Source organism: Esox lucius, chromosome 15 (assembly GCF_011004845.1).
Source record: "Esox lucius isolate fEsoLuc1 chromosome 15, fEsoLuc1.pri, whole genome shotgun sequence".
Lineage (NCBI taxonomy): Eukaryota > Metazoa > Chordata > Actinopteri > Esociformes > Esocidae > Esox > Esox lucius.
In genome coordinates, this window is record NC_047583.1 from 15,697,807 (window position 1) to 15,723,690 (window position 25,884).

Below are 25,884 nucleotides of genomic sequence, written 5' to 3' on the forward strand. Positions count from 1 at the left end.
ATGGGAGGAGAGGAAGGAGAGTGGATCTGTCTTCTCTCAACCACTGAGCCTCTCTCAGCCTGTCTCAGCTCCGCTCGCGCCCTTGACTTACTTTGGATAGACAAGACCGTGAAGGAGCCTGGTTCTTTTAATATTTGTTGTGTTTTCCCCCCTCTGTTCCGGGGCTGTGCCAAAGTGGGCTGGAGCGTTTGTCCCTGACCGCCGGAGCTCTGATGGGACGCAGCACTGCCTCTGGCTGGGACTGGGGATGCTGAACGGAGGCAGGGAGGGCCTGTTTCAGCTGGGACAGCAGCTCCAGCAGCAGGGGGAGTACCAGGCCGCCCTCCACTGCTTCCTCAGCTCTCTGCTCGGGTTGAGGCACGTGCAGAGCTTCACCTCGCTGCCCAACTGCCTACACCAGGTGAGCTAACGACCTGATGGCCAGACAACCACACAGCCACACACATGTGCATGTATGCATATGCATACAACACGCATACGCACATAACCCACATACACACACAACATGCATACGCACGCAACACCCATACACACATAACCTGCATACACACACAACATGCATACGCACGCAACATGCATACGCACACAACACGCATACACACGCAACATGCATACGCACGCAACACGCATACGCACATAACATGCATTCACACACAACACGCATACGCACATAACATGCATTCACACACAACACGCATACGCACATAACCTGCATACACACACAACACACATTTGCACGCAACATGCATACACACACAACACGCATACACACGCAACACGCATACACACACAGCCCGCTCACACAGGAAGGTCCAAACCAAATGAACACACTTGTAGTGCAACATAATCAGGACATGACCAGACAACATACTGATACCGTGCATAAGGTAGTGATTTACAGTTGCATTATGTGGTATATGCCTGTACCTCAGACACTTAGTCTGGGACAAACAGCAGCCTGAATGTCAGCCCACCGCTGGCTTCACCTACAACAATGTAAACCGTCATGTTGCCACTCACAGCACAGAATCAGTGTGCTTCCTGTTGACTGTGCAGGTGAAGACAGGGGGCCTGTTTCTCTGGATAGCAGAACCCTGGCATTGTTTAGTCTTTGGGTTTTACACTGGGGATCCTCTGTCTAAGCACTGTGTAAAAAAAATGAAAAAATAGAACTACAGACGTAGAAAGTGCTTAATGAAATATATTTGATTTGACTGACCAATCCAGACAGCTTTTTAGATTGTCAGTAATTCGCCAAAAGACAAACCTGTTCATAAGTAATCTACTGTACAATGATCAGCAGAATTTTAACTGTTCCACGTGATGTATAGTGCATACCAAAAAACAGTATCAGTCAGATACCAGAAACTCTGCTGTAAACAAACAACTCTACTGGATGCAAATTATCATGGGCATGCTTGTCCCCTAGAAAAGTCTTTTTTACAGATATCAGGGATGGGTGTGTTATTGGACCAGGGCCCATGTACTGGAGTTCATACCAAAGGCCTTTTATAGACCCTCCCTTAGGCCCCTGGGAAACATTATATATCTATAAGAAGACAATTGAGGAAAATGTCTTAAATTTACAAACATTAGCCAGGGATGTGATATGATGTTCAGCAGACCGATGGTAAAAGAGAGCAAGAAGGAACGATAAAGAAGCTGTTCTTGTTCATTTCTCTTAACAATGCCATCACTTATACTGGACTAGTGGAATGTGAAATGATTCTACATGATGATCTGAGTAGAACGCAGATAGAAGATTATGTAAGTTTGTCGTGTCATACAATCCTGATTTGTGTTCTCCCCTGTGATTACAGATTGCGGAACTCTTCATCTCTGAAAAGAATTGTATCCTTTACACAAAAACAGAGGCCTAGTAAGGCCCAACCCTTATCCCTGATCTGACCACCACTTCCTGGGCATGAATGCTGCTAGGGAGGCAAAAATTGTTTCCTTTCTCGGAGGCGGCAGGCATTTACTGTAAATCCCAGAGGTTTTGTGTTCAAATATAATCACAGCTTTGTCCCAGAATGCTTGAGGATTTGAATGGTGCTCAACCCCTGTGTCTTCCTCGTAAGAGGATTTGTAAGTGCTTATCTTACCACAGCACAGTGTGAGAAAACTAATTAACCTGTATTCAGCAGTGGCTGTGTGTGTCTCCCTCTCCACCGTTATCCGCTATAGGCCAGGACTGTATCGGCCTCAGATAAGAGGGTGTAGTGTTGCAGGATATATAACCTCTTACCAAGGTACTCCTCTCTGTTACAGAGACTCTGAAACACTTTACACGCCAGCTGAAGTTATCTGCCTCAGCAAGCCCCCACTCCTTACAACTCATCTCCCGAAATAGTTGATTTACTGGGTTCACTTCATCAAGACATTCATATTGTCCTTAGAAGCCATCTCCTTAAGAGGTTCATCAGTCATCATGACAGTTTTAAGTCGTTGGACATGAAACAGACACGCGACATCATGAAAAATTATGGCAGAATGGTGTCACGTTAAAGGCCCACTACCCAGTACAATATGAGTTTTCTGATATTTTCAACAGGATTCTTTCCCAATGTTGGAATAATACTGTAAATTAAAATCATGAAAATGCCCTTTAGGTGTTGGAGCTGTTTGAAATGTCAGCCTATTTTGGTAGGATGGTGTTTTGGCCAGCCTGGTAACATACCCATGTGGTATATGTCAGCAATTGCTATTATAAACCAAGTAATCACATCAGTAAAAAAATTGTCACACCTATGGTATATGGTCTCTGATTAACCGGGTGGTTTAAATCCTGAATGCTGATTCGCTGATAGCAGTGGTATAGGAGACCATATACCATGGGGACGACATCATTTTTTACTGCTCAAATTACACTGGTAACTGGTTTATAAACGCAAGTCATTTCAGTGGTTGGTGATATACTGCCAATATACCACGACTAAGCACTGTGTCCAGGCACTCCGCAATGCATCAAGTATTTCTATAGGCCATATTCCACTCCCTCATGCCTTATTGGTATACTATATATACCATGGCTAACAGCCAACCAGAGTTTGAGCCACCATCAGTTACTTTTACATGACATTTTAGTCCTTTAACAGATGCTCTTATCCAGAACGACATAAGTTAGTTAATTTATCTTCACCTTGTTATAAGTACATTTGTTCTCAATATAGGTGTCAGCAAACTAAGTGCCGGAGAAAGAAAAGTAAGGCTGGGCAAGTCTTATTTAAGATTTTTGGACAGGTTTGGGAGGAAGGGTCTTAGATGGTTTTTGAGAATGTTCTCCTGTTCTATCATCAAGACAGAGGACCATCAGTAGAGGACAATGATGACCTGCTGACTATGTGTATATCATGTATAGGTTACCATCAGTTTCCCTCTCCTCACTCACCACACAAAGACTGCATAGCCTTTTACACTCAGTTGGAACAGGATAATTGGCCTGAGCAATGGGATACATGATAGTCTCTGAGGACAGGTTAATTGTATGGCTGTGTGGCAGGGATCTAAAGTTGAATAGGCTTTTACTGTATATGGCTTGGGGATTGTGTTTGGCCAGGTTCATTGGTGAATGAGGGAGTGGATAAGTCTTAATATTACTGACTCTGATAGAAACCCAGATTCTCCATCACAGATTCACAACATCAAATGCCATACAAATATTTGACAGTTACTGGAATTATTTATTTGTTATGTAGTTGGGCATTTGATACTGTAATTGATAAAGGAGAATAAGTCAGAGGAGAGAGGGTACTTAAAGCAATAATTAAGATATACTACATTGACCATATACTGCCAGGAATACATGCTTTGCTTTAGTTGCCCTGGCATTGTTTCTACATGGTGTCGCCTTAGAATGTCTGCCACAAATCCCATCCATGTTCAGAGACCTGTATCAGCATGTTCCAGGCATCAAATCCTAATCATTCCAAAAGATTTTAAATGTATTGTGTGGCTCAACAAAGGCGTACAGAGATTACTTTAATATAATAAGCATACAAGTACTATATAAGCATTTCAAAACAATGATGGGAAACAACCATAACATGATTTTGTGTCAAACCATGTTCATAGACTGCTTACCAATGTGCCGTTTTGTTGTTTTGGTGAACTATCTCTTTATATAGCAGTAGGCCATAATCATAAATAAAGAAGCACTTACATACTTTTATGCTTCCAGCCAAAATCCCTCTTAACTAGCATTGTTCATTGAAATGCATTAATGAAAAGTACCTTCAATCAGTCAAAACAATTTGACTCTCAAATTTAAGCGATCAACTTCCCAATTTCAGTCAAATCTGTCTCAGCATTATTTTCTCTGACAGTTTGATGTTTGTCTAGAGCTTATACAAATTATCCCCTTAGGTAATCTGCACTGATGTCACATTCTTATTATCATAATGGTTCTGAATTCACTTGTGTTAACGTGTCTCCGTGTGGGGGATGGTAGTGACTTCCTCTTGGTTACACAGTGACCGTCATACTCTTCTGAATCTGACAGGGTGTCATTTGTGCATTGTATTGAAAGGGGATTAAAAAAATGACAACCTTCACATTTTTTTTTAATAAAACCCCACCTATGTGAGCTACTGTAGAAACAATTAAAATGATCTGACGGAAGAGACTGGCAGAAGGTGAGCCTACTGATATTAGAACCAATCATAGGATTAGATGCATTTCTAAAGGCAAATGTCAATACCAACCAATATACTATTTGGTGTACTAAAGTGTAATACAAGTGTACTAAAATACAAATGAAAATGTATTATGATTTTGAAACAATTCTGAATGTCTGCTTAGTACAGATAAAAAATTCATGGAAAACACTTCAGAGTTAATCATGTTTAATTTACATTACTTCATATTAACTGAGTGTGCTGACTGTTTGAGAATAGAGGGACAAGCCACAGACACTTCAGAGCATCATTTCATCCACTTCAGAGCATTAAGGTCATCCCAACCTCAAACGTCTCCACATCACGTCTGCTCCACATGCTCCAAACAGAATCCTCCGTCCTTTGGAGGGGCTTGATGGGCCTTGTTTGAATACCTGCTCAGTTTTGGGTCCTCCCAGGCTATAAATACCTCAGACCAGCAGTTGTACTGAAGTGCTTTGACCTGTGTAGTAATCGTCTTTCCCAGATGGTCTTCGTCATATTCACCTCACTACTGGCAGGCAGCATGATGTTGATGAGGAGAAGGACATACTGGGCCTGATGTGTCAAAACACATTGATTAGATAACACATTTTCCTTTGTAACTTTCCTTGAGTTATGTTGTTTTGACGGTATGTTGTGATAAATACTGAGATAATCGAGTGAGTGTAGTTTTATGCCACGATAGATGATGTAGTTATATAATTTTTCTCATTTGTCTTCTATCCTGTTGTTGGATAGGAACTAGACACATTTGCAAGATGGTTACAATAGAAGAATGATGAAGACTGTAAATATCTTGTTTTAAACCAGTTTTGGAGAACAATGCACAATAATTATTTTTCAAGTCTTGGCGTTAGGTTCTGATCCTCTGGGGTAACTCACTGCCATCCCATGATTGTGTATACAATACAAATAATAACCGTATAACCCCGGAATATTAGTATTAGCAATCCTCATAGGCAATGAGCAAGGCACAAGGTACCAATCCCCACACAAAAGGAGCCACAGAACCAAACAGGTGGTGGCAGGGGTGTTGGGTGAGACCAGATCACAGAACTGACTGAGTAATCTGACTATTAAACAGTCAGTAGGAAATCTAATATTGTGATTGGATCAATTCCCGTCAGCTGGTATGTCACTGACCAATGACCACTCAGGTTTTTTGTCTGTGCTGGCTATACTAATTCAATCATAAATCATAAATAATGCATGACACTGTGTTTCCATCCGTTAATGTGCATGGACAGTTAGCAGAGCTTTAATAGAATACTACCATTTTGTTATCTAGATTAACAAGTGTCCTCAAACTGGACGCAGTCAGATTTGTTAGGCATCATTAGTGTGTCCAGATGCTGTTGGTTTCAGATCCAGGTCAAATCATTATGTTATGCAATACATACTTTTGAAAGATCTCATTTATACCTAAACCCTGCAGCGAGTAGGTGACACACACTTACACACAACAACATATAAATAGAACCAAGCAAAGTCTCATGTCAAGTGTGATGGAGAGCTCTGAAGTAGTTCATGTACGTAGGGCTATGTCTGCGTTTCTTTTAACCACATTTTCCTTGCAAAGCAATGCTCTTTAAATATACCTGTTGTTGACTTAATAATGAATGTAATTTATGTCAGTTTGAAGAATACCTTTGACAGAGAGAACAAAGTCTATTTTTAGAGACGGGACAAATTTTGTGTCTTTTTATGGAATCAGACACAAGGGATGCTAAATAACTCTGTTACATCCAAACTGAGAAACAAGAGACTGTTTACTTAAATGAAATTCCAGATTCTTATAGTACAGGCCTATAATTTTCAGCTTGCTGTCTTTTTAGAATGTTGGTGAGGTCATTCTTGCTGAGGTCATATTCAGGAGGAAACAATACATTGCAGTTGTGCTTGGCAACAACACTGTTTCAGACCGCAATAACTTAATCTCTGTGACAACTGAGCCTGATCCTTTACCTACAGTGTATAAACAGACGGCAAAGCCTTGCAGTTCATTCAGGCTGAGAAGATGTTTTACGAGGTTGCCCTGATTGAGCTCACAGCTGTTCATGACAGCACAGGCAAGTACATTTGCTTTAAAATTGGGGCATTATTTGAATATTTGTATTCCAACAACGTGACCTGGGGTCACCATGGGGAGTCCAATTGGTCAGAGCTGTCTATATATATATATATATATATTTTTTTTTTACAAGCCAACACTGAAAATGTGATTAATTCAAACTCAGTCCATCTTTATTTGGTGTTAACTTGGTGCAGCTCTGAGACTGCATTTACAACAGGGACCAGTCATCTATCACCTGCTGCCTTTACTCTAAAGACCTCTGCCTTCCTCTCTTAGTCTCTCCCTGTCTGCCTTCCTCTCTTAGTCTCTCCCTGTCTGCCTTCCTCTCTTAGCCTCTCCCTGTCTGCCTTCCTCTCTTAGCGTCTTTCTGTCTGCTTTCCTCTCTGTCTCGGTCTGTCTTCCTTTCTGTCTGCTTTGGTCTGTTTGTGTCCTTTGCTCTGTCTGCTTCTCTCTCTCTTTGTCTGAATGTCTGTCTCTGTCTGCCTTTCTGCCTGTCTGTCTCTTTCCATCTACTTTCCTCTTTGCTAGTCTCTGTTCCTCTCTTTCTGTCTCTGTCTGTCTGTCTCTGTCTCTGTCTGCCTTCCTCTGCTAGTCCCTGTTCCTCTCTTTCTGTCTGTCTGTCTGTCTCTGTCTCTGTCTGTCTCTGTCTCTGTCTCTGTCTGCCTTCTTCTGCTAGTCTCTGTTCCTCTCTTCCTGTCTGTCGGTCTATCTCCTTTTATCTGCTTTCCTCTCTGTCTGCTGAGAGGCTGCTGACACAGCACCAGCTCAGTGTTGCGTGGGCTGGAGGTAGCATGAGTTACAAAGGGATGGACAGGGAAGATAAATGGCCATGCAAGGCATCATCTCTTAGCTGTGAGGTTCCATGAAGTACAGGGGACCCTGATTCAGCATGGTGCCTGTTTGGCTCTTTCCTGGTGCTGCCATTATCATAGCTCTTTACCAGCCTTCAAACCGCTATATTTTTCCACAATCTCTCATTCTCTGTCAGTGATATTGGACATTTACTACTTCCATGTGTTTTTTTCCCCAGCATCCAGTTTAAAGTGCCAGGCCACATACATATATTGCCATGGCTGAGCCACTTGAATCTCCTGTTCACCTCACCAGCATTAGGCTGGAAAAGCTATTATGTATGCTAATCTCCACTCTCACCACGGTCAGTTCAGGTGTTTGTGACTGTGTAAGCTGGTAGCCGTGTCACTGCTCCCGTGGGCGTGGGGAGTGTTCTGTTTGTCTCCCTGCCTTTATCTGTTCTCTCTGTCTGCCACCTCCGCACTATCCTGTTGGCTCCGCTCTACTGTTTAGACTCCTGTCTCCTCTCAACCCTGGCAGTCCTGCCTGAGGCCACAACACCAGCATTTTGGGTTCTGGTTACTTGCTGCACGTAGACAAAGGGAGTTTAAGAGCAGAGAGAGGCTAGTGTGTGAGAGTCAGAGGGATTTAGGCAGACATTAGCAGGCAGCCGACTCCGCGTGATTACATGCCCTGTGAGTGTGTGTGTGTGTGTAACAGGCCCCCAGGAGGACGCTATGCTGGGCTCGGCGGAGACAGGATGGGTGTCTGCTGAAGGGCTATTGGATCAGGCCACCCAAGCTCAGCATTTCGAGCGGCTGGCCCAGCTTTGCATCATGAGTAAAAGGTATGTAGAGCTGTCTTGACTTAGTGTTGCAGAACTGTATGAAATGTCTTCACTGCTCCTTTTCTGTTGACCTTTCTGTAGGGTTGAATGGAAAAGATAAGATAATGATTCTCTTGAAATTCCCAGCATAAACTAGATATTTGTGTTAGCTGTTCAAGCCTCTAAACATTTTTGGTATATTTACTAGATGCATATTAATATTCAGACTAGCTTTGTTTCTTTTAAAAGGCTGTTAACTTTTTTTGAAATTTGATATATCTTATGAAACTGTCTCCAAAATGTGTGCCTCTCTCTGCTTATTTCTAACAGAATTAAAGTACTTAAACTAAAGGTGCTACATTGTCTTTCCACCTGAATGTTAGGGAAAGACATATCACATCATTTTAGGGCCCTGAACTTAGTTGGATAGAAATGTCCCTCACTCAGGAGGCCAGGGCAGGAAGAGGTGTTTGTATCCATAGCCCTCATGCAAAATCACATTCTTGAATTTGCCTGTTAAAGATGCACTCCAGGGTTCACATGTATTTTCAGTAGGTAGTCACAGTCCGTGTTTTCTGTGTCCTACATCATCCAGTTGTCTACAATATCACCCATTTCATATACTGTGTTTGGCCCTAAAACATAAATTATGCAAATATATTTGTTTGGAAATATATGTACAAATATATGTATGTATGCAATATCTTACAGGTGCAATTCCTGTGATATGTAACACATTATATTTACAACCTATCATACAACTTTCGTGCTCTTAAGTTCATGGATCTTTAAGGTGCAGAAAAAGGACAATATTCCTAATGGGAGTTCCAAGTGTTACCAGAACACCTGGATCCAATGTCGTTAATGCTGGTGTTCTTTTATTCAGGCCACAAAGACACAAGCGTTTAGTCTGATTGGGGGCCATGGCTAGAAGGGATGAACACTCTCACTCTGGAGTCAGACTTACCACCCTCCTTAACTGCTTTTGTTTTAAATTTCTTAAAGAAAGTTGTTTTTATTTTGATGGTTGAACGACAAAACACTTGGAAAACACATATATCCTAGTGAAATGCCGATTCGCTAAATAATTCCTTGGGACAGTATAAAGGATTATGTTGGAGGGGCTTACCCACAGTGAGTGGCGTCCCACCGGGCCTGAAAAATGTATGTGAAGCCGCAGTATCACAACTGTGCTCGCTGTAGCAAACATGGACAAAATGTTACCTTTCAAGGCTTATTTCAAGCAGGATAGCAGCTTACACAAGAAATGACTGAATGCCTCTGAACACTATCAAGTCCCGGCTTCAGCTGACACGTTTTAAACAACCGCAACACTGACATTAGCTGAATCCTTTAGCCATGATAGTCTTGAGAGATGAGAAGGTGGAAGAAGTGCCCAGGTAGAGCTTTGTGATAGTTGAACAAGGTAAGGAAGCTGGTTAATCTTGTATGAGATTGAAGAGATTCTTTATGGCTGTGCCCAGGGTCTTGGGTTTCTGGGCAAACAAGGACAAGCGCTAGTTGGATTTCTGCTGTTTTTGTCTCTTTTTCTTGTAGTGTACTTTTAGTTCGGGGGTTTTAGCCCTAGCTTTTAGTGTATTCATAAACACTCAATGTGGAGAACGGGCCATATACTTGTAGGCTCACCCATTAGAGTGTTTCCCATCCAGGGAACTGGTTTCGGACACAATATTTTATTTACAGGGTTTTAGAAGGCTGTCAAGGCTATTTAACTACCATAGTTGTATAGCACATAGTTTGGGGGAGCTTGTAATTGTCTAAATTCCAAATTAACTTAGACAATGATAGACTAAGGAGGACTACAAAGGGATAGTTTAATAGTAATTGTAATGTTCATAAAATGTACTGGCTTTAGTGGTCGGTGCTCAGTCAATGCCAGCTCCCGTATTCTCTCCTGGACAGGAAGTTATCTTGCATCCTAAATCTTTCAGCGCAGTGGCAGAAAATGTTTCGGTCATTGAAGGGCTTCACTGTACTTTGGCGATCGGATGTCCTTACTAAAGGAATTTCTAAAACAGTGTAAACGGACACCTGGCCATTACTAATTGAAGGGAAGCGTGGTTTTGGAGCGGCGGTGGTGACATCTGTCACACTAAACAGGGGCAGACATGGGGGTGATGAGTGACCCTGTGTTGTGTTAGCCAGAAGCAAATACAGAGAGACACCATTTACAGCTTGCATTGTCCCTTTCTGAACAACAGTTAAGGGATTACATGCCAAACACAGGCCAGGTATATAATTACAATTACGCCTGGTATTAAATTGCTTACAACTGGATTATTTAATTAAATGAAATATTTTCTGAAAGTATATAATACTACTCAGGTGTAGGTTACATTAAATGTCATAGGACTTCTTTTTAATGTAATCTTTTTTTCATTATAAATGTGACCAATGTAATTACTTGAAAATTACCATGCTGATATATTCTCCCATCTTTACAGTAATATTGCAAGTGTTTAGCCTACTGTTACCATGTCCAGTATAGACTACAAGCTGAACAACCGATGGTGACATTTCTGTAAAATAACATGAGCTTGCATGTGTACTTTGTATGTGTAGCTCATGTAATATTTCCTTCATGAACTTTACCAAACTGATGTTGCCCTCAAATATATAGGATTTTCTAGGCCTGTACTGTCTTGGCCTATCTGTCTTCTGAAACTGTGACTGTAGCCTAGTTAAAGGCATTATACTGTCAAGAACACCTAAATATTATGAGCCCCTGGACTAAGACAAAATCAAAATTTTTGCAAGCCGCTGATTTGGTTCCTGATAACTGTAATAACTGCAATAACAGCCAATGGTAATCCTTCTATTCTATACATTTTGCCATCAGGTTGAGAAAAGTCCTGCTGTTACAACATGTGAATGTCATTTGAGTAGGGCTCTAGTTAGGGGCTCCCTGTCGCTGGAAATAATAATAATTATTATTATTGGAAATTGGCCACATAACCTACTTCAGTAGTGAAGCCCTGACTATCACTGGTTTGCATTTCCATTTACTTATCCAGAGCTACTTACTGTACTGAGTGCATATTATGGTGGAGTATAAATGTAATTGGTAAGGGAAAAATGGAGCAAACAACCCAACTATCCCAACAACAGTTGTAGTCTGAGAAGTCTGAGTAGTCCTGTAGTCTGAGTAGTCTGAGTAGTCTGAGTAGTCCTGTAGTCTGAGTTGTCTGAGTAGTCTGAGTAGTCCTGTAGTCTGAGTAGTCTGAGTAGTCTGAGTAGTCTAAGTAGTCTGAGTAGTCCTGTAGTCTGAGTAGTCTGAGTAGTCCTGTAGTCTGAGTAGTCTGAGTAGTCTAAGTAGTCTGAGTAGTCCCGTAGTCTGAGTAGTCTGTTTTAGTCTTTTAAACTACTGCAGAAACAGGCACCCAAACCAAGCACTATTAATCTGCTTACCATTGGTTTCTACTGTTGTCTACTCTTACCAGTAGACAGTGGTCTGTTTCTACTGTGGTCTACTCTTACCATCAGCCAGAGGTCTTTCTACTGTTGTCTACTCTAACCATCAGACAGAGGTCGATTTCTACTGTTGTCTACTCTTACCATCAGACAGAGGTTTGTTTCTACTGTGGTTTACTCTTACCATCAGACAGAGGTTTGTTTCTACTGTGGTCTACTCTTACCATCGGACAGAGGTTTGTTTCTACTGTGGTCTACTCTCACCATCAAACAGAGGTCGGTTTCTACTGTTGCCTACTCTTACTATCAGACAGAGGTTTGTTTTTACTGTGGTCTACTCTTACCATCAGACAGAGGTCGGTTTCTACTGTTGTCTACTTTTACCATCAGACAGAGGTCTGTTTCAACTGTTGTCTACTCTTTCCAGCACACAGAGGTCTGTTTCTACTGTTGTCTACTTTTACCATCAGACAGAGGAGGACTGTTTTTACTGTTGTTTACTCTAACCATCAGGCAAAAGATGTCTGTTTCTACTGTTGTCTTCTCTTACCATCAGATAGAGGAGGTCTGTTCCTACTGTTGTCTACTTTTACCATCAGACAGAGGTCTATTTCAACTGTTGTCTACTCTTGCCAGCACACAGAGGTCTGTTTCTACTGTTGTCTACTTTTACCATTAGACAGAGGTCAGTTTCAACTGTTGTCTACTCTTGCCAGCACACAGAGGTCTGTTTCTACTGTTGTCTACTTTTACCATCAGACAGAGGAGGACTGTTTTTACTGTTGTTTACTCTAACCATCAGGCAAAAGAGGTCTGTTTCTACTGTTGTCTTCTCTTACCATCAGATAGAGGAGGTCTGTTCCTACTGTTGTCTACTTTTACCATCAGACAGAGGTCTATTTCAACTGTTGTCTACTCTTGCCAGCACACAGAGGTCTGTTTCTACTGTTGTCTACTTTTACCATTAGACAGAGGTCAGTTTCAACTGTTGTCTACTCTTGCCAGCACACAGAGGTCTGTTTCTACTGTTGTCTACTTTTACCATCAGACAGAGGAGGACTGTTTTTACTGTTGTTTACTCTAACCATCAGGCAAAAGAGGTCTGTTTCTACTGTTGTCTTCTCTTACCATCAGATAGAGGAGGTCTGTTCCTACTGTTGTCTACTTTTACCATCAGACAGAGGTCTATTTCAACTGTTGTCTACTCTTGCCAGCACACAGAGGTCTGTTTCTACGGTTGTCTTCTCTTACCATCAGATAGAGGTCTGTTCCTACTGTTGTCTACTAAGTGTGAGATCCCTTCCCAACAGGCTCAGAAACAGCTTTCATTCGAAAGCCTTTAGAATGCTCGGTATAAGACACACAGAAACACACACACACAGAGACATGCACACAGACACACACACACGCATACACACAGACACACGTGTACACACACGTCCATACATACATTCTTGCTACATGCTCAGTTCATGACTGCTGCTACCGGACTCCTGTTTACTATTCATTAATAATGCTCAGACTCAGTTATTTACTACTGAACAATTGTAACCTCCCCCTCTCTCAGCTGATTCACATGTACATTCATTCATAGGTGTTGTAATGTGTTGTGCATTGTGCATAATTGTATGTATCAACTTAAATGATATTTTCTGCATTCTGTCCTTACATATTGTCTACCACTAGCAGCACCTTTACAGCAAGAAAAGTCTGGGTGTGTGTCAAAGTTTTTGTGATTTTGATTCTGATTATTTGTCTAGTCATTATTATTAGTTATTGTGCTTGGTTTGGTGGGAGGTCCTGGTGAATATTAGGTGGCCTGAATCAGCAGAGCTCTCAGCTCTGTTATGTAAGTGGTGGGCTCATGATTATCCTCTTATCTATATCGTTGTTGAGGTTCGGACTTGGACATGCGTTCATCTGACCATGTAGTTAGAGTTGGGTTCTCATCTTTCCGCATTATGGTGGAAACAGCGTTCTGAAGTAATGTTCCACTTTCAATTACTTTGCTATTCTAAAGAAGTAACTAGGATCAGTACAAATAATGAACAACGCATGTTCCCGTGTACTTTGTTGTTAGCCGTTGTACCAGAAGGGGATAGCTGCAGAAGGGTGCACAGTAAACCAAGCTGGAGTCAGGATGAGGGCAGTCTACTTGTAGCTGGCTGGCGGTGGATGTTTCCACTGGCTCTCTAAGGCTGGCACGCTGGCCCCGAGCCCACGGCCCTGTCAGCTCAGTCTTCCTGCTCTAAATCAAATCACAGCATAGCCTACGCATATTTGGATTTGTCATGCCGCTCTGCTCCTAACGTTGACATCGATCCGCGAGCCTTACAATGCAGCAAGAACCGACAAAGCTTGATTATGATCAGCCATTGTGGTCCTCCCTGAAAGGACTTCAATTACTTGTGGGCTTATATTTACCAAGGGTGCCAGAGCAGATAGATTTCGCCCTGGATTGCAGTCCTGATTTATTCATTGGCGTTACATTAACTGCTTTTTCTGAATCAAATATAAGCAGAAAATATGTCGGGAATCAAAACAGGAAGGACCGTGAACTATAGACACAGAAATAATGCAATCAGTTTTGCTTACCTCTGTGTTTCTGGGCCTTTCAGACCTCATCTTGCATTAGAATACAGTGGGAAAGCCACTAAGATCCATCAACGGGCCTTTGGCAACAACCACCCTATCACAACCAGGAGCCTGGAGCTGCTGGCCAACGTCTACGCAGAGATCGGCAAGACGGAATACTCAGGTAAAACTCAACTAAAGAAAACATTCATTAAGCCATTGTCGTGATGAAATAGAACTGGATGAATAATTATTGTAGGTTACCTAGGCAGGGTGTGCCAGGACTTTCCTCATAGTTTGACAGGTGAACACAAGCTGTAGACAGTTTATCTTTGACAGCTTGTAGTTAAACTGGACCCTGAGAGGAGCTTTGACTCAAAGCACTCTCTTTCTCCAGAAATACACCCAAAATCAATTTCTTTCACTTTTTTACTATTCTAGGTGAACTAAAGAAGTAAATATTTACAACTGCCAGAACAAAGTTAGTCTTTTCAATAAAGACCTAGTCACCAGCATTTTTCATATGCACATGTTTCTAATTGCTTTCTGAGTAAACCGAACTGTTTTCTGAGTAAACTGAAGCCATTTTCTGTGACCTAGAGTGTAAACTATCATAAGACAAAGCCAGTGTAGTGCATTTATGACATGGAAAACTCTACGGACCCACTAGACTGGGACTGTGCACATATTGTTTGTCGAAGGTGTTTTTCACAGGACTGTTTGATATTGTACTTCACCTGTAAAGTAATTGCTCACTAGCCGTCTGCGTGGTAGGTTGATTCAGTAGTCGGAGACTAACATTTATTCACGGTTAACCGCTTAGACTCCCTCGGCCAGTGCATGTCAGCTCTGTCAAAGAGGTTTGCTGCTTCTGAGACCTTCAGAGACACACTCAACAACGGTCTTCCACATTCCCACTCCCATTCCCACCGGGACAAACGCTCTGAGATCCGGCACAGGAAAGAGTCCCACCCACAGGAGGACACTCCAAACCCCAAGGTGACAATATTTTAAAGTAGAATTTTTGTTCTCAGTGACATATCTTCAGTACTGGTGTTCAATGTGTCCTCATGTCTGTGTTTTCCACACCCTCTCCTCAGGTCACCAGTGGTAAAATCCCCATGTCCATACTGAAGAGGTCAAACTCGGGATCAGATTCAGAGCCCGCCCACAGACGGAAAAGCGAGCGGCGTGTCCGGTTCAGAGAGCCTGAGACCACTGTGCATGGTGAGAGACACTGCAGCGTTAGGGGCCTAATGCCAAACGCATGGAGGCCATGAGGACTAGCGGTCCAGCATAAAACTGGATTTTATAATGAGTTGATTGGATTTGGTACATTAATATTAGCGAGGATTAGCAACATCTTCAAGATTAAATGCATACTGGGAAGCTGTCAGTCAACCAAGGCGGTCGTTAAAATATAAACTGGCTGGCATTCATATTATCCTTTAGGAGAAAATAGTGTCAAATTACTCAAAAGAATGTCAAAATTACTTTGTAAGGCCATCTATATGCTAAATAAACCCCAAATATAGTATAGACAAAAATATTCCAATCGTAAAATTCTCCTTAAGACAATATATATTTTTTTATTTTAACACGTAGGATTGACAGAGAATGAATTCTCTTTTGCAAGCAGCTGCGTTGAAAAATCTAGCTCTACTTTTGCCAGTTCTAATACTTGCAAACGGCTGAGGTGCAACGCGTTAATAGATGGATGGGGGTACGGGGTGAACTGGGATTGAGCCTTTGTGTTTTCCAGAATCACTCAAACATTTCATCCCTATCAACGGGCCTGTACCAATTATTTATGGAGAAATGACCGTGTGACACATGTCCAATATGGCCCCATGGACTGTAGTCAGTTAGTGTCCAAATTGGATACAGGAGGAATGGGCACAATCGCCATTCAGTAAAGTGCATCATATAGCCAAAACAATTTTTTCACTGCTACAATGGGGCAAAAAAGTATTTAGTCAGCCACCAATTGTGCAAGTTCTCCCACTTAAAAAGATGAGAGAGGCCTGTAATTTTCATCATAGGTACACTTCAACTATGAGAGACAAAAGGAGAAAAGAAAATCCAGAAAATCACATTTTAGGATTTTTAATGAAATTATTGGTAAATTCCTCAGTAAAATAAGTATTTGGTCACCTGCAAACAAGCAAGACTTCTGGCTCTCACAGACCTGTAACTTCTTCTTTAAGAGGCTTCTCTGTCCTCCACTCGTTACCTGTATTAATGGCACCTGTTTGAACTTGTTATCAGTAATAAAGAGACCTGTCCACAACCTCAAACAGTCACACTCCAAACTTCACTATGGCCAAGACCAAAGAGCTGTCAAAGGACACCAGAAACAAAATTGTAGACCTGCACCAGGCTGGGAAGACTGAATCTGCAATAGGTAAGCAGCTTGGTGTGAAGAAATCAACTGTGGGAGCAATTATAAGAAAATGGAAGACATACAAGACCACTGATAATCTCCCTCGATCCGGGGCTGCACGCAAGATCTCACCCCGTGGGGTCAAAATTATCACAAGAACGGTGAGCAAAAATACCAGAACCACACAGGGGGACCTAGTGAATGACCTGCAGAGAGCTGGGACCAAAGTAACAAAGGCTACCATCAGTAACACACTACACCGCCAGGGACTCAAATCCTGCAGTGCCAGACGTGTCCCCCTGCTTAAGCCAGTACATGTCCAGGCCCGTCTGAGGTTTGCTAGAGAGCATTTGGATGGTCCAGAAGAGGATTGGGAGAACGTCATATGGTCAGATGAAACCAAAATAGAACCTTTTGGTAAAAACTCAACTCGTCGTGTTTGGAGGAGAAAGAATGCTGAGTTACACCCAAAGAACACCATACCTACTATGAAGCATGTGGGTGGAAATATCATGCTTTGGGGCTGTTTTTCTGCAGAGGGACCAGGACGACTGATCTGTGTAAAGGAAAGAATGGATGGGGACATGTATCGTGAGATTTTGAGTGAAAACCTCCTTCCATCAGCAAGGGCATTGAAGATGAAACATGGCTGGGTCTTTCAGCATGACAATGATCCCAAACACACTGCCCAGGCAACAAAGGAGTGGCTTTGTAAGAAGCATTTGAAGGTCCTGGAGAGGCCTAGCCAGTCACCAGATCTCAACCCCATAGAAAATCTTTGGAGGGAATTGAAAGTCTGTGTTGCCCAGCGACAGCCCCAAAACATCACTGCTCTAGAGGAGATCTGCATGGAGGAAAGGGCCAAAATACCAGCAACAGTGTGTGTAAACCTTGTGAAGACTAACAGAAAACGTTTGACCTCTGTCATTGCCCACTAAGGGTATATAACAAAGTATTGAGATGAACTTTTGTTATTGACCAAATACTTATTTTCCACCATTATTTACCAATAAATTCATTAAAAATCCTACAATGTGATTTTCTGGATTTTTTTCTCATTTTGTCTCTCATAGTTGAAGTGTATCTATGATGAAAATTACAGGCCTCTTTCATCTTTTTAAGTGGTAGAAATTGCACAATTGGTGGCTGACTAAATACTTTTTTGCCCCACTGTATCTGTGTGTGAAATTTGGTGGCGTTATCACAAATTTGCATAGTCACTATAATTTTGTCAGAATTAAGCGAGGTGCATTTATTGGGTAGATACCATTACCAAGTCAATTTCATATATTGTTTGGAAGAACTTTAAACAACATTCTTCAACCCGGAAATCCAAAATGCAGCCTTTGTGTCACTGACAAACAGGCTTCCCAGATAATTTCCAATCTTAAAATGTTCCATAGGTTGTACTATTATTAGTTTGAAAATATTATAATAAAACCAATATTGGGTATATTTGGCTCCTATCTGCTGGACAATAGATCTTTCTTTGCTTGAGAAGTGGCCATTCGGTGCATGTAAAGAGCCGAGAAGAAATGAGGCGTATCGGAACATAGCTGAATGTGAGTGCTGCCCTCTGGTGCATTGTCACCTCTACTGAATCACTCTGAATCCTTTACTGCAATGGAAGGCCCTGACCCGCAGAGACAAGAAATACATTTATCATTGGACTGACTCAGCTTTTTATGGTGACCTTTAGGTGTCATGGTAAAAAAAAAACCCAGGCTCATACATTCCTGTATACTGGTGGACACACAGCGCAAAGGGTGTTAAAATGTAAGTCGAGTAAACAAACACAATATTCTATCCACGGTGGACCTAACTGAGACAGAGACTTTGTGTGGCATGACAACAGTTAACATAAATTGAATACTTTTGGGATCTGCATTACAATCCTTGTGCCAGCTGACTCAAGTGTGGGGTAGAATATGCAGCCCCCTGTCTTTGCCCTTCCTGTACATCTTGTACATCTACTGGGCCTCTAATAAACGGTTAGTTTCTGTCAGTCAAACAGGCCTTTATTTACACATGAAACATTTTATAGTTACTGATGACCAGCCTGTATTTAACAGTCAAAACATGATGTATTTAAATTCCAAATCTGAGGAAATGAATTTAAAAAATACAGGGAATGTTTTTAAAAAGTTAAAGGAATGGATTAAAAAGTTGACAGAATCTATCAACAAACTGAGGGAATGGATGAAAAAATTTGGGAGTTGATGAGTTGGGAAAGTTAAGGGAACGGGTATGTCCTAAGGGGCTCCATAACTTTTTTCCACTGCTATTAATAGTAAAACAAAAGACTATTTATAACAAAATATACTGTATTAAGCAAGGCTTAGTAATAATCTGGTGACTCATATAGCTAAATCTACTGTTTTCCCAGTTCTCTATGAAGGACTACCACAGTACCTCACCAAGGGTCTGCATCATTATGGCTTAGCTGTGAAAGAAAATGAAAAAGATACAATAAAAACTGTGATTAGATCGTAAAACATTATCCCTAGAGGGCACTGTAGTATTCAATGTACTGCTGAATATAGAAAAAGTACAAACATGTGAAAGTGATTTACACTTCATGATTAATTATGCATGTAAATGAGGTAGCATGCAATCTGTTCCAAAGGAATGGCTAATAACATTTACGAAGGCAAAGAAGACATTTGTAATGTAGCTATACATAAGGTGTGTGTCTAAGGTTATGGCAGCTGCTCAAATGTCTAAATGCTATGTAAAGCTGTAATTTACTAGCGTCTATCGGTTTCACAGACTTTACATACTTTGCAATCCAATACACATTTTGAAGCAGTTTTTTGGTGTTTTGTCCATGGTTGGCTTTAATATACTTAACTAAAAAATAATTTATTACATTAATTTTGTTAAAAACATATACATCATATTTGTTTGAAAAACAGAAAAAAGACAATCCCTTCAACAAAGAGATTTAACCAAATAACCCCTTAAAATGAAAAAGGCCTTGAGCCCCATCGTGGTTAAGACAAGTAATTTCAGCATTAGGAGCTCGCCATATCCCTCACACCTAAACGTCCAGTTTGGATGATTCTCCACCAATCCTTTTCAGAATCCTGATCATTCAGCAGTTGGTCATGTGTCCTTCTGTCCCCAGCCTATGACACGTCACCACCCCACCCACACATGGCCCTGTTCACCTGCCTGTTCCTGCTGATGTCACTGCTGGGCGTGGCCATGTACTGCACAGAGCGCCGACGCCCACAACGTGTGTGTGAGGAGCTGGAGGCCTCGCTGGCTGTCTACCTGGTACACATAAAACAGCTGCTGTGGGGCTGCTGGGTCTGGCTAACCAGGCAGTGACTTGGACCAACCAGAGGCAGGGACCTGTTGCATTAATTCCTTCCCAGGACACGCCCCTTGAGGTGCCCTACCTAGCCTGGTCCACTTAGCACCTCCGTCATACACAATGACTGTTTTATGTATGGTGTGGAGACGAGCACTCTTTGGGCTACGCTCACACCCATATACGGAGAAATGTGTAATCCCAGAGATATGTAGCCTCCTTGCCTGTATACTTTATGCACCTAAGTGGTGGGTATGCTGCCATGTTTCTTTTGTTCAAAAGACATTCTGCACATCAGCAATGTTGAAGCTCACCGGCTATGCTCTCTTAATCGCTACAATTGTTTGCTTTTTCTATTCTTAACTGAATCTATTGTATGTGAGTGTATGTTTAATGAAATGCAACATTAATTGTATTTATTTGATTACAACACTGTCATTTTGTGTACTTAATAGATTACTACTGATACGAATGTGTACATGTATACCATATGCTAAGGACTATTACAAATTACGCTTTGTTGTTGCACATAACTGAATGTAGAAAGTGTGAAGCACTGCTATGAACTGACACAAAACACTCCTACCATCTCTAAGATACGGAGTACAGATTAAGTCAAGCACAATGTGACATTTTCTGAAAACGGTTGCTGAAACAAATACGCAGGAATGCTTCACTTCACAGTGCCAGGTTAAACTAGCAGATTAACAAAGCCATCTTTCTTTTACAGCATAAATACTGTAGTCTGACACATTTTTAGGTCAGATCAGTGTTTGGTTCCCAGCTGGACAATGTCGATTCAACTTTCAGCACAATATCATGAAAACTGGGAATTTATTTATATGTAATGAGTGCTTATGATTTTGACACAAATTATAACCTAAATGTTGTTTATTCTTCTATACTGCATATCTAGAGCTACTCAAATATACAATATGTTCTTTAACAGTACATTTTGAAGGGCTTTGTTACATTTCCATTTTTTTGCTTGCTCTGATATTCAGGTTTAATCTTAATGTCAAACAGCCCAGTGCAGTCAAAAACAGGATTTTCCTTGTTTTCTTGATTATATTTCCACAGTCAAGTAACACTTAGGAATAGTGAAAACTATGATAATGTCCATTTTGTGAAGAAACAATCTGGGAATTTCCATCTGTTATGGTGGGATGGGGCTTTTGGTCTACTTTGTGATGTCACCAATTTGATCTGATATTAATATCTCAGGACTCAAAGTACTGCTGGTTTTCATTCTAGCCTTCTAACCAGGATCTTATTTAGACCTTGGGCACTAGTTGAATGCAATTAACTACTAGTTAAATCTTTTAAAACTATACAGCTGTATAGTGTCCCCAGGCTGAGAGTTTATAACAACTGATTTAGATGATCCTATGATCAAGACTGTGGATGTAAATATCTTAGAAGTTCATTTCTAAAGCCCACATAAACAGACTTAAAGCCAAAGGAGACCTAGTTGAATGAGTGATAAAAAAATAGACATTGTTATTAAATAAGAATACACAGTGTTTTATTAGACATGTATTGGTGATTTAAAAACTGCACAGGGTCTTAAACGTTTCAGATCATGTCAGATTTTATAATGTACTTCAAATAAGAGTGGATTTTTATGATGCAAAGTAAAGAAATGTACAAATGTACAATCAATTGGTCTGTGTTATGATCCAGAAATAGAAGGACACCTTCAGTAATAACATCATTCAAATATAGATATTCAAGTTATTTAAATGGACTAAGCTCTAAAGGGCAAAGTACTTATCATATACCTCTGAAACTGTCAAATGCAACACAATACATTGTTTTGAATTACACATTATTTAAACAATGTCAAATGTTTCAGAGGACACAATTATGGGAAAGAGTCAGCAATATGTTGGAACCACTGTCTGAATGGAAGAAATACTCTGAAGGTTTGCACTGCACTCCCAAATGGCTGTCATTAGCAATAAAAAATACCCAGCAAGTCAACATGGTCTGTACTGTATCTGAAGATTTTGACTAGTAGCTTCACTTCACTGCTGACAATATGTATTCGGTCACTTTGATTGAAGTGCCTTTTAGAAGGACTTATTTGTTTCTATCTTTTTTATTTTAATTATTTTAAATAAAACTGTCATTACATACCCAATTCACTAGGCTATTATATTGTTGTACAGTATATGTGTGTGAGCGCGATCGAGTGTGTGCATCAGAGAACTGATGGTAAAAGTGAACAGATCTGGCCTTGGATAATGTCAGCCTATTTTAATTGAACAATAAAGCATCAGGGGAAGTTGTATATGGTCAATATACCATGGCTTAGGCACAACACATCATGGAGTGCCTTGATACAGCACATAGCAATGGTATTTTGGTAATAAACCACAAACCTCTGAAATCCCTTAGTGCTTTCATCAATGAGTTACAAACGTGATTATAATAATTAGAAGTTGTGGGATGTCATACCAGAGGTATACACCACTGCTTTTAACCAATCAGCATTTAGAATTAGAATCAGACAGTTTATAATGATCATGTTGTACATTGCTGTCAATGTTTATAAGAATTTGGGGAAATGTACTGGTTAGTCGTGGTTTATAAAACCAGTAGGGCAAGTCTGAGATTTTCTGGTTATCAGGATGATCAGGTATATTGTTTTAGCTAGTTATTTGACTTTCAGGCAATGTAACCTGAGATATTCTGTATACTGGTCATTCCTATAGTTCATTGAACATACATCTCTTACAAAGTACAGTTTTCATTTGCACAAAATAATATTTGGTAATTATATATAGTGCATAATATACAGCATAGCACACATTATATTCTGGCTGCATGCGTTCAAAGAATTCACACAATACTGAAAGCCTATCATTAAAGTAATGGATCGTTACAAAAAAAAATATTGCCCAACATAAAAAAATGACACCCACACTTCCTACATGCACAGTTCATACCAAAAACAAAAAGAAACCAAAAATACAGATATTAGCAGTCAGTTCCCACCCTGTGTGAGTCATCATCAGTGTGCAGCTAAATGGGGAGTCAGGCAAAGAAACAAGAAGTCTCAATACACCAATTATGGTACAGTATATTCTCATTAAATGCTCATGATTCACTACACTAACATACAGTGCATCGTGTGCCTTGAAGAGGAAGGCAAGTCAGCAGCAATTCATTAACCACATTTGCAAATGGACAAGTGGATCATATGGGCTCCACAATACAGCCAGCATCTCTTCACCTTACAGAGCTTTACTGTCAACAGCAGCGTTTTCAACAAGAAAACTAGGCAACCTACGTATATCCGAGTATATCCACACAAGGCATAACAATGCGCTCTAAACACAGCTGGAATCTTCATTTGTTTGTGTATAGATGGACAGGGACTGGCCTATCTACGATGGCAGTTGGGACAGGTAGAGGATATGTTTTAATAATGTGCACGTGTCCCCTCCGGAGTTCAGATCATGCCACTCTTCATCTGGCCGCTGTCAGAGCCCCGTGGGGACGAGCGTCCCAGCAGTAGCTCCTTCTCGTGGATCAGGCTGTCCAGAAGGTCCTCCTGGCGGTAATTGTGGTACACCTTGAGGAAGGCCATGACGGCGATACCCAGCCACGTCAGCCACGCCGCCCACAAACCAAACTGCGGGGAGGAGCCATGTTTAACAGGCATTACACATAGCCTTAACAGGGTTAAACCCTGAGATGGGGAACATTTCCACAGAAGACTAGTAGTCTCAAGTATCAACAAAGGGAATGGCTTTGTTTTAAGTCTAATCCTTACCTGGGCAATGGCAAACTGGTCATAGAAGGAAGAATTGTCCAGGCCTAACTCCAGATCAGTATCCTGCAGGTCTTCACAGCTGAAATAATGCATCAAAAGACGGGAGTGAGCTCAAAGAGGTCGGCTCATACATTTACTTTTGCCACTGAGCATAATCACAGGGACACGGTCTTAAAACAAGTGTGTATCTAAATGTTGCCACAGACAGCCGAAGAGCTTGAGAAGTGACACAGTGTGAGTGGTCATCGGGCTGGGTAATGTGTCACCTGCTGGGCATGCTCCCTCCCTCTGTGATGGCATCACACCACAGGTTGAAGCCCAGACTGACTATGGTGCTGGAGAGGAACACTGTGAATACCACCAGGGTGCTGATCACCAGGTTCAGAAAGGCATTGAACAGGGAACTACAGAAAAACAGAAAGAGAGTTAATTAATAAACACTACAGATTTGGCCAGTTATTTGACTCTGGTGGATGTAATCCTGAGACACTGAAACCTTAATATAACCATCTTCGCAAAAACACATGACTGGCGGGTTTGCTGCTATGTCATTCCTAATTTTAGATAGGCCTAATCCACCCATTTCCAAAATGAAATAACAACAGATCTTTGAAAACCTCTGCATTGCATAAAAGAGCAGATACTTCTCTTTCAGATAGAGTTCCAATGATTGTGCCACTGTTGAAAAGGCAGAAAAACGCATTTATTCCTTCTCCCTGGTTGATTAAACATAGGCTATTGATTATAGAGCAAAGCAGGATGATGGAAAAACTGTGCATAGCAAAAATATGTTGTTTTATTATATGGGGCCTAGAGCTATAGAACAGCCTCAGAAAAATCTATTATGAAAGGCTAGGTAGCGGATTTCGGCATTCTTTATTTATTCAAGGAACATTACTGACAATATTTCTGATCATTCGGCGTGGGAGTTGATGCGCTGCTTGATACATACTCCATTATCCACACCTTTTCCTCTCATTAAAATAAATCATATAGAATAAACACAAAGAAAATATGCAATGAATGTAGAACAGCCACAAGTCATTATAGGTAGACTCACTCGTCGTGGCCTTTGCAAAGAAAGAACAGCAGCCTCCATGCCTGCACTGCGGACAGGATGAGAGATGCTATCCCGACAAAAGTGATGAAACTGCAGGAAGACTCCGGTCCCCACTCATCAACGATGAAGCGCTGCTTCGAGACTGTAATGTTCTCATTCTGCCACATGCCACGCGTGAAAAGCAAACATTTTCCATGAAAATCCTCCGTATTTTCGGAAAGAGGCACAACGGCAATAAACCCAAACACAAACGCCAAGAAATATAGGATACATTGAGCGAAAATTAAATTATCGAGGGCCATTTTCCTATCTCTTTCCTCTCACTGCGTTAGTTGTATTTGCGACTGCGCAGTAGAGCCACTTCAGCGTGGGCGCAGCATCGCCATCATACACGCTGGAGCAGCAGTAAGTATCCTGTATTACAGGTAACCACCAAAATGCTTGAAAAACGTTTTGTAAAGTAGGGATACATCTTACATTGAACGCAAGTGCTTCCACAAAAGTCTGGAATTACCGCACTACAATATTTAAAAATGCTGGGCATTACCAAAACACCAAAGGATGTTATTTCTGATGGAAGTATGTGGTTTCCTTTGTTTTGTTCAACATGCAAGAAGCCTATTCATCCTCAAATATTAATTTGATAATTATTGCTTTTAATAACACTGTTTTACATTGAAATGACCTTGCTGACAGCTACTTCATCAAGGTGTAGCTACATTTTAGTCATATCGACACTCTAAACCAGAGTAACAGAGTGCATACATTTACAGATAGCCAAGTGGACCTACCAATCTACTAAGTAGTCAGTGATACGAGAAAAACTCAAAATAATAACTGCTAGCATTAGTTCAGTGTGGCGAGTACAATTTTGCCTGGGTCAAGCAGGAGCTGGGGTGTGATGGGATTGGCCAGGAGACAAGAGGTTGCATAAAAAAGAGCAATGTAGGCTTTATACACAGTCTTGAGGTACAGAGGAAATGTTCCC

At 41.1% G+C, this 25,884-nt stretch overlaps 2 protein-coding genes across 2 annotated transcripts; one reads left to right on the top strand and one right to left on the bottom strand.

Annotated features, from left to right (window-relative positions):
* On the top strand, positions 1 to 22,198 carry c15h14orf180 (chromosome 15 C14orf180 homolog). Its single transcript, XM_010878880.5, has 8 exons — positions 1 to 400; positions 1,821 to 1,851; positions 6,641 to 6,727; positions 8,245 to 8,371; positions 14,401 to 14,540; positions 15,180 to 15,355; positions 15,457 to 15,583; positions 19,867 to 22,198. Exons 1-8 carry the CDS (start codon positions 248 to 250, stop codon positions 20,070 to 20,072), a joined length of 1,047 nt encoding a protein of 348 aa, XP_010877182.3. The 5' UTR covers positions 1 to 247; the 3' UTR covers positions 20,073 to 22,198.
* LOC105015606 (transmembrane protein 179) lies at positions 21,564 to 25,235 on the bottom strand. The gene is made up of 4 exons (XM_010878879.4): positions 24,897 to 25,235; positions 24,103 to 24,240; positions 23,837 to 23,915; positions 21,564 to 23,695 (listed from the first exon to the last, which is right to left on the bottom strand). The coding sequence occupies exons 1-4, from the start codon at positions 25,196 to 25,198 to the stop codon at positions 23,513 to 23,515; spliced, it is 702 nt and encodes a 233-aa protein (XP_010877181.3). The 5' UTR covers positions 25,199 to 25,235; the 3' UTR covers positions 21,564 to 23,512.
* Between the last annotated feature and the right edge of the window lie 649 nt (positions 25,236 to 25,884).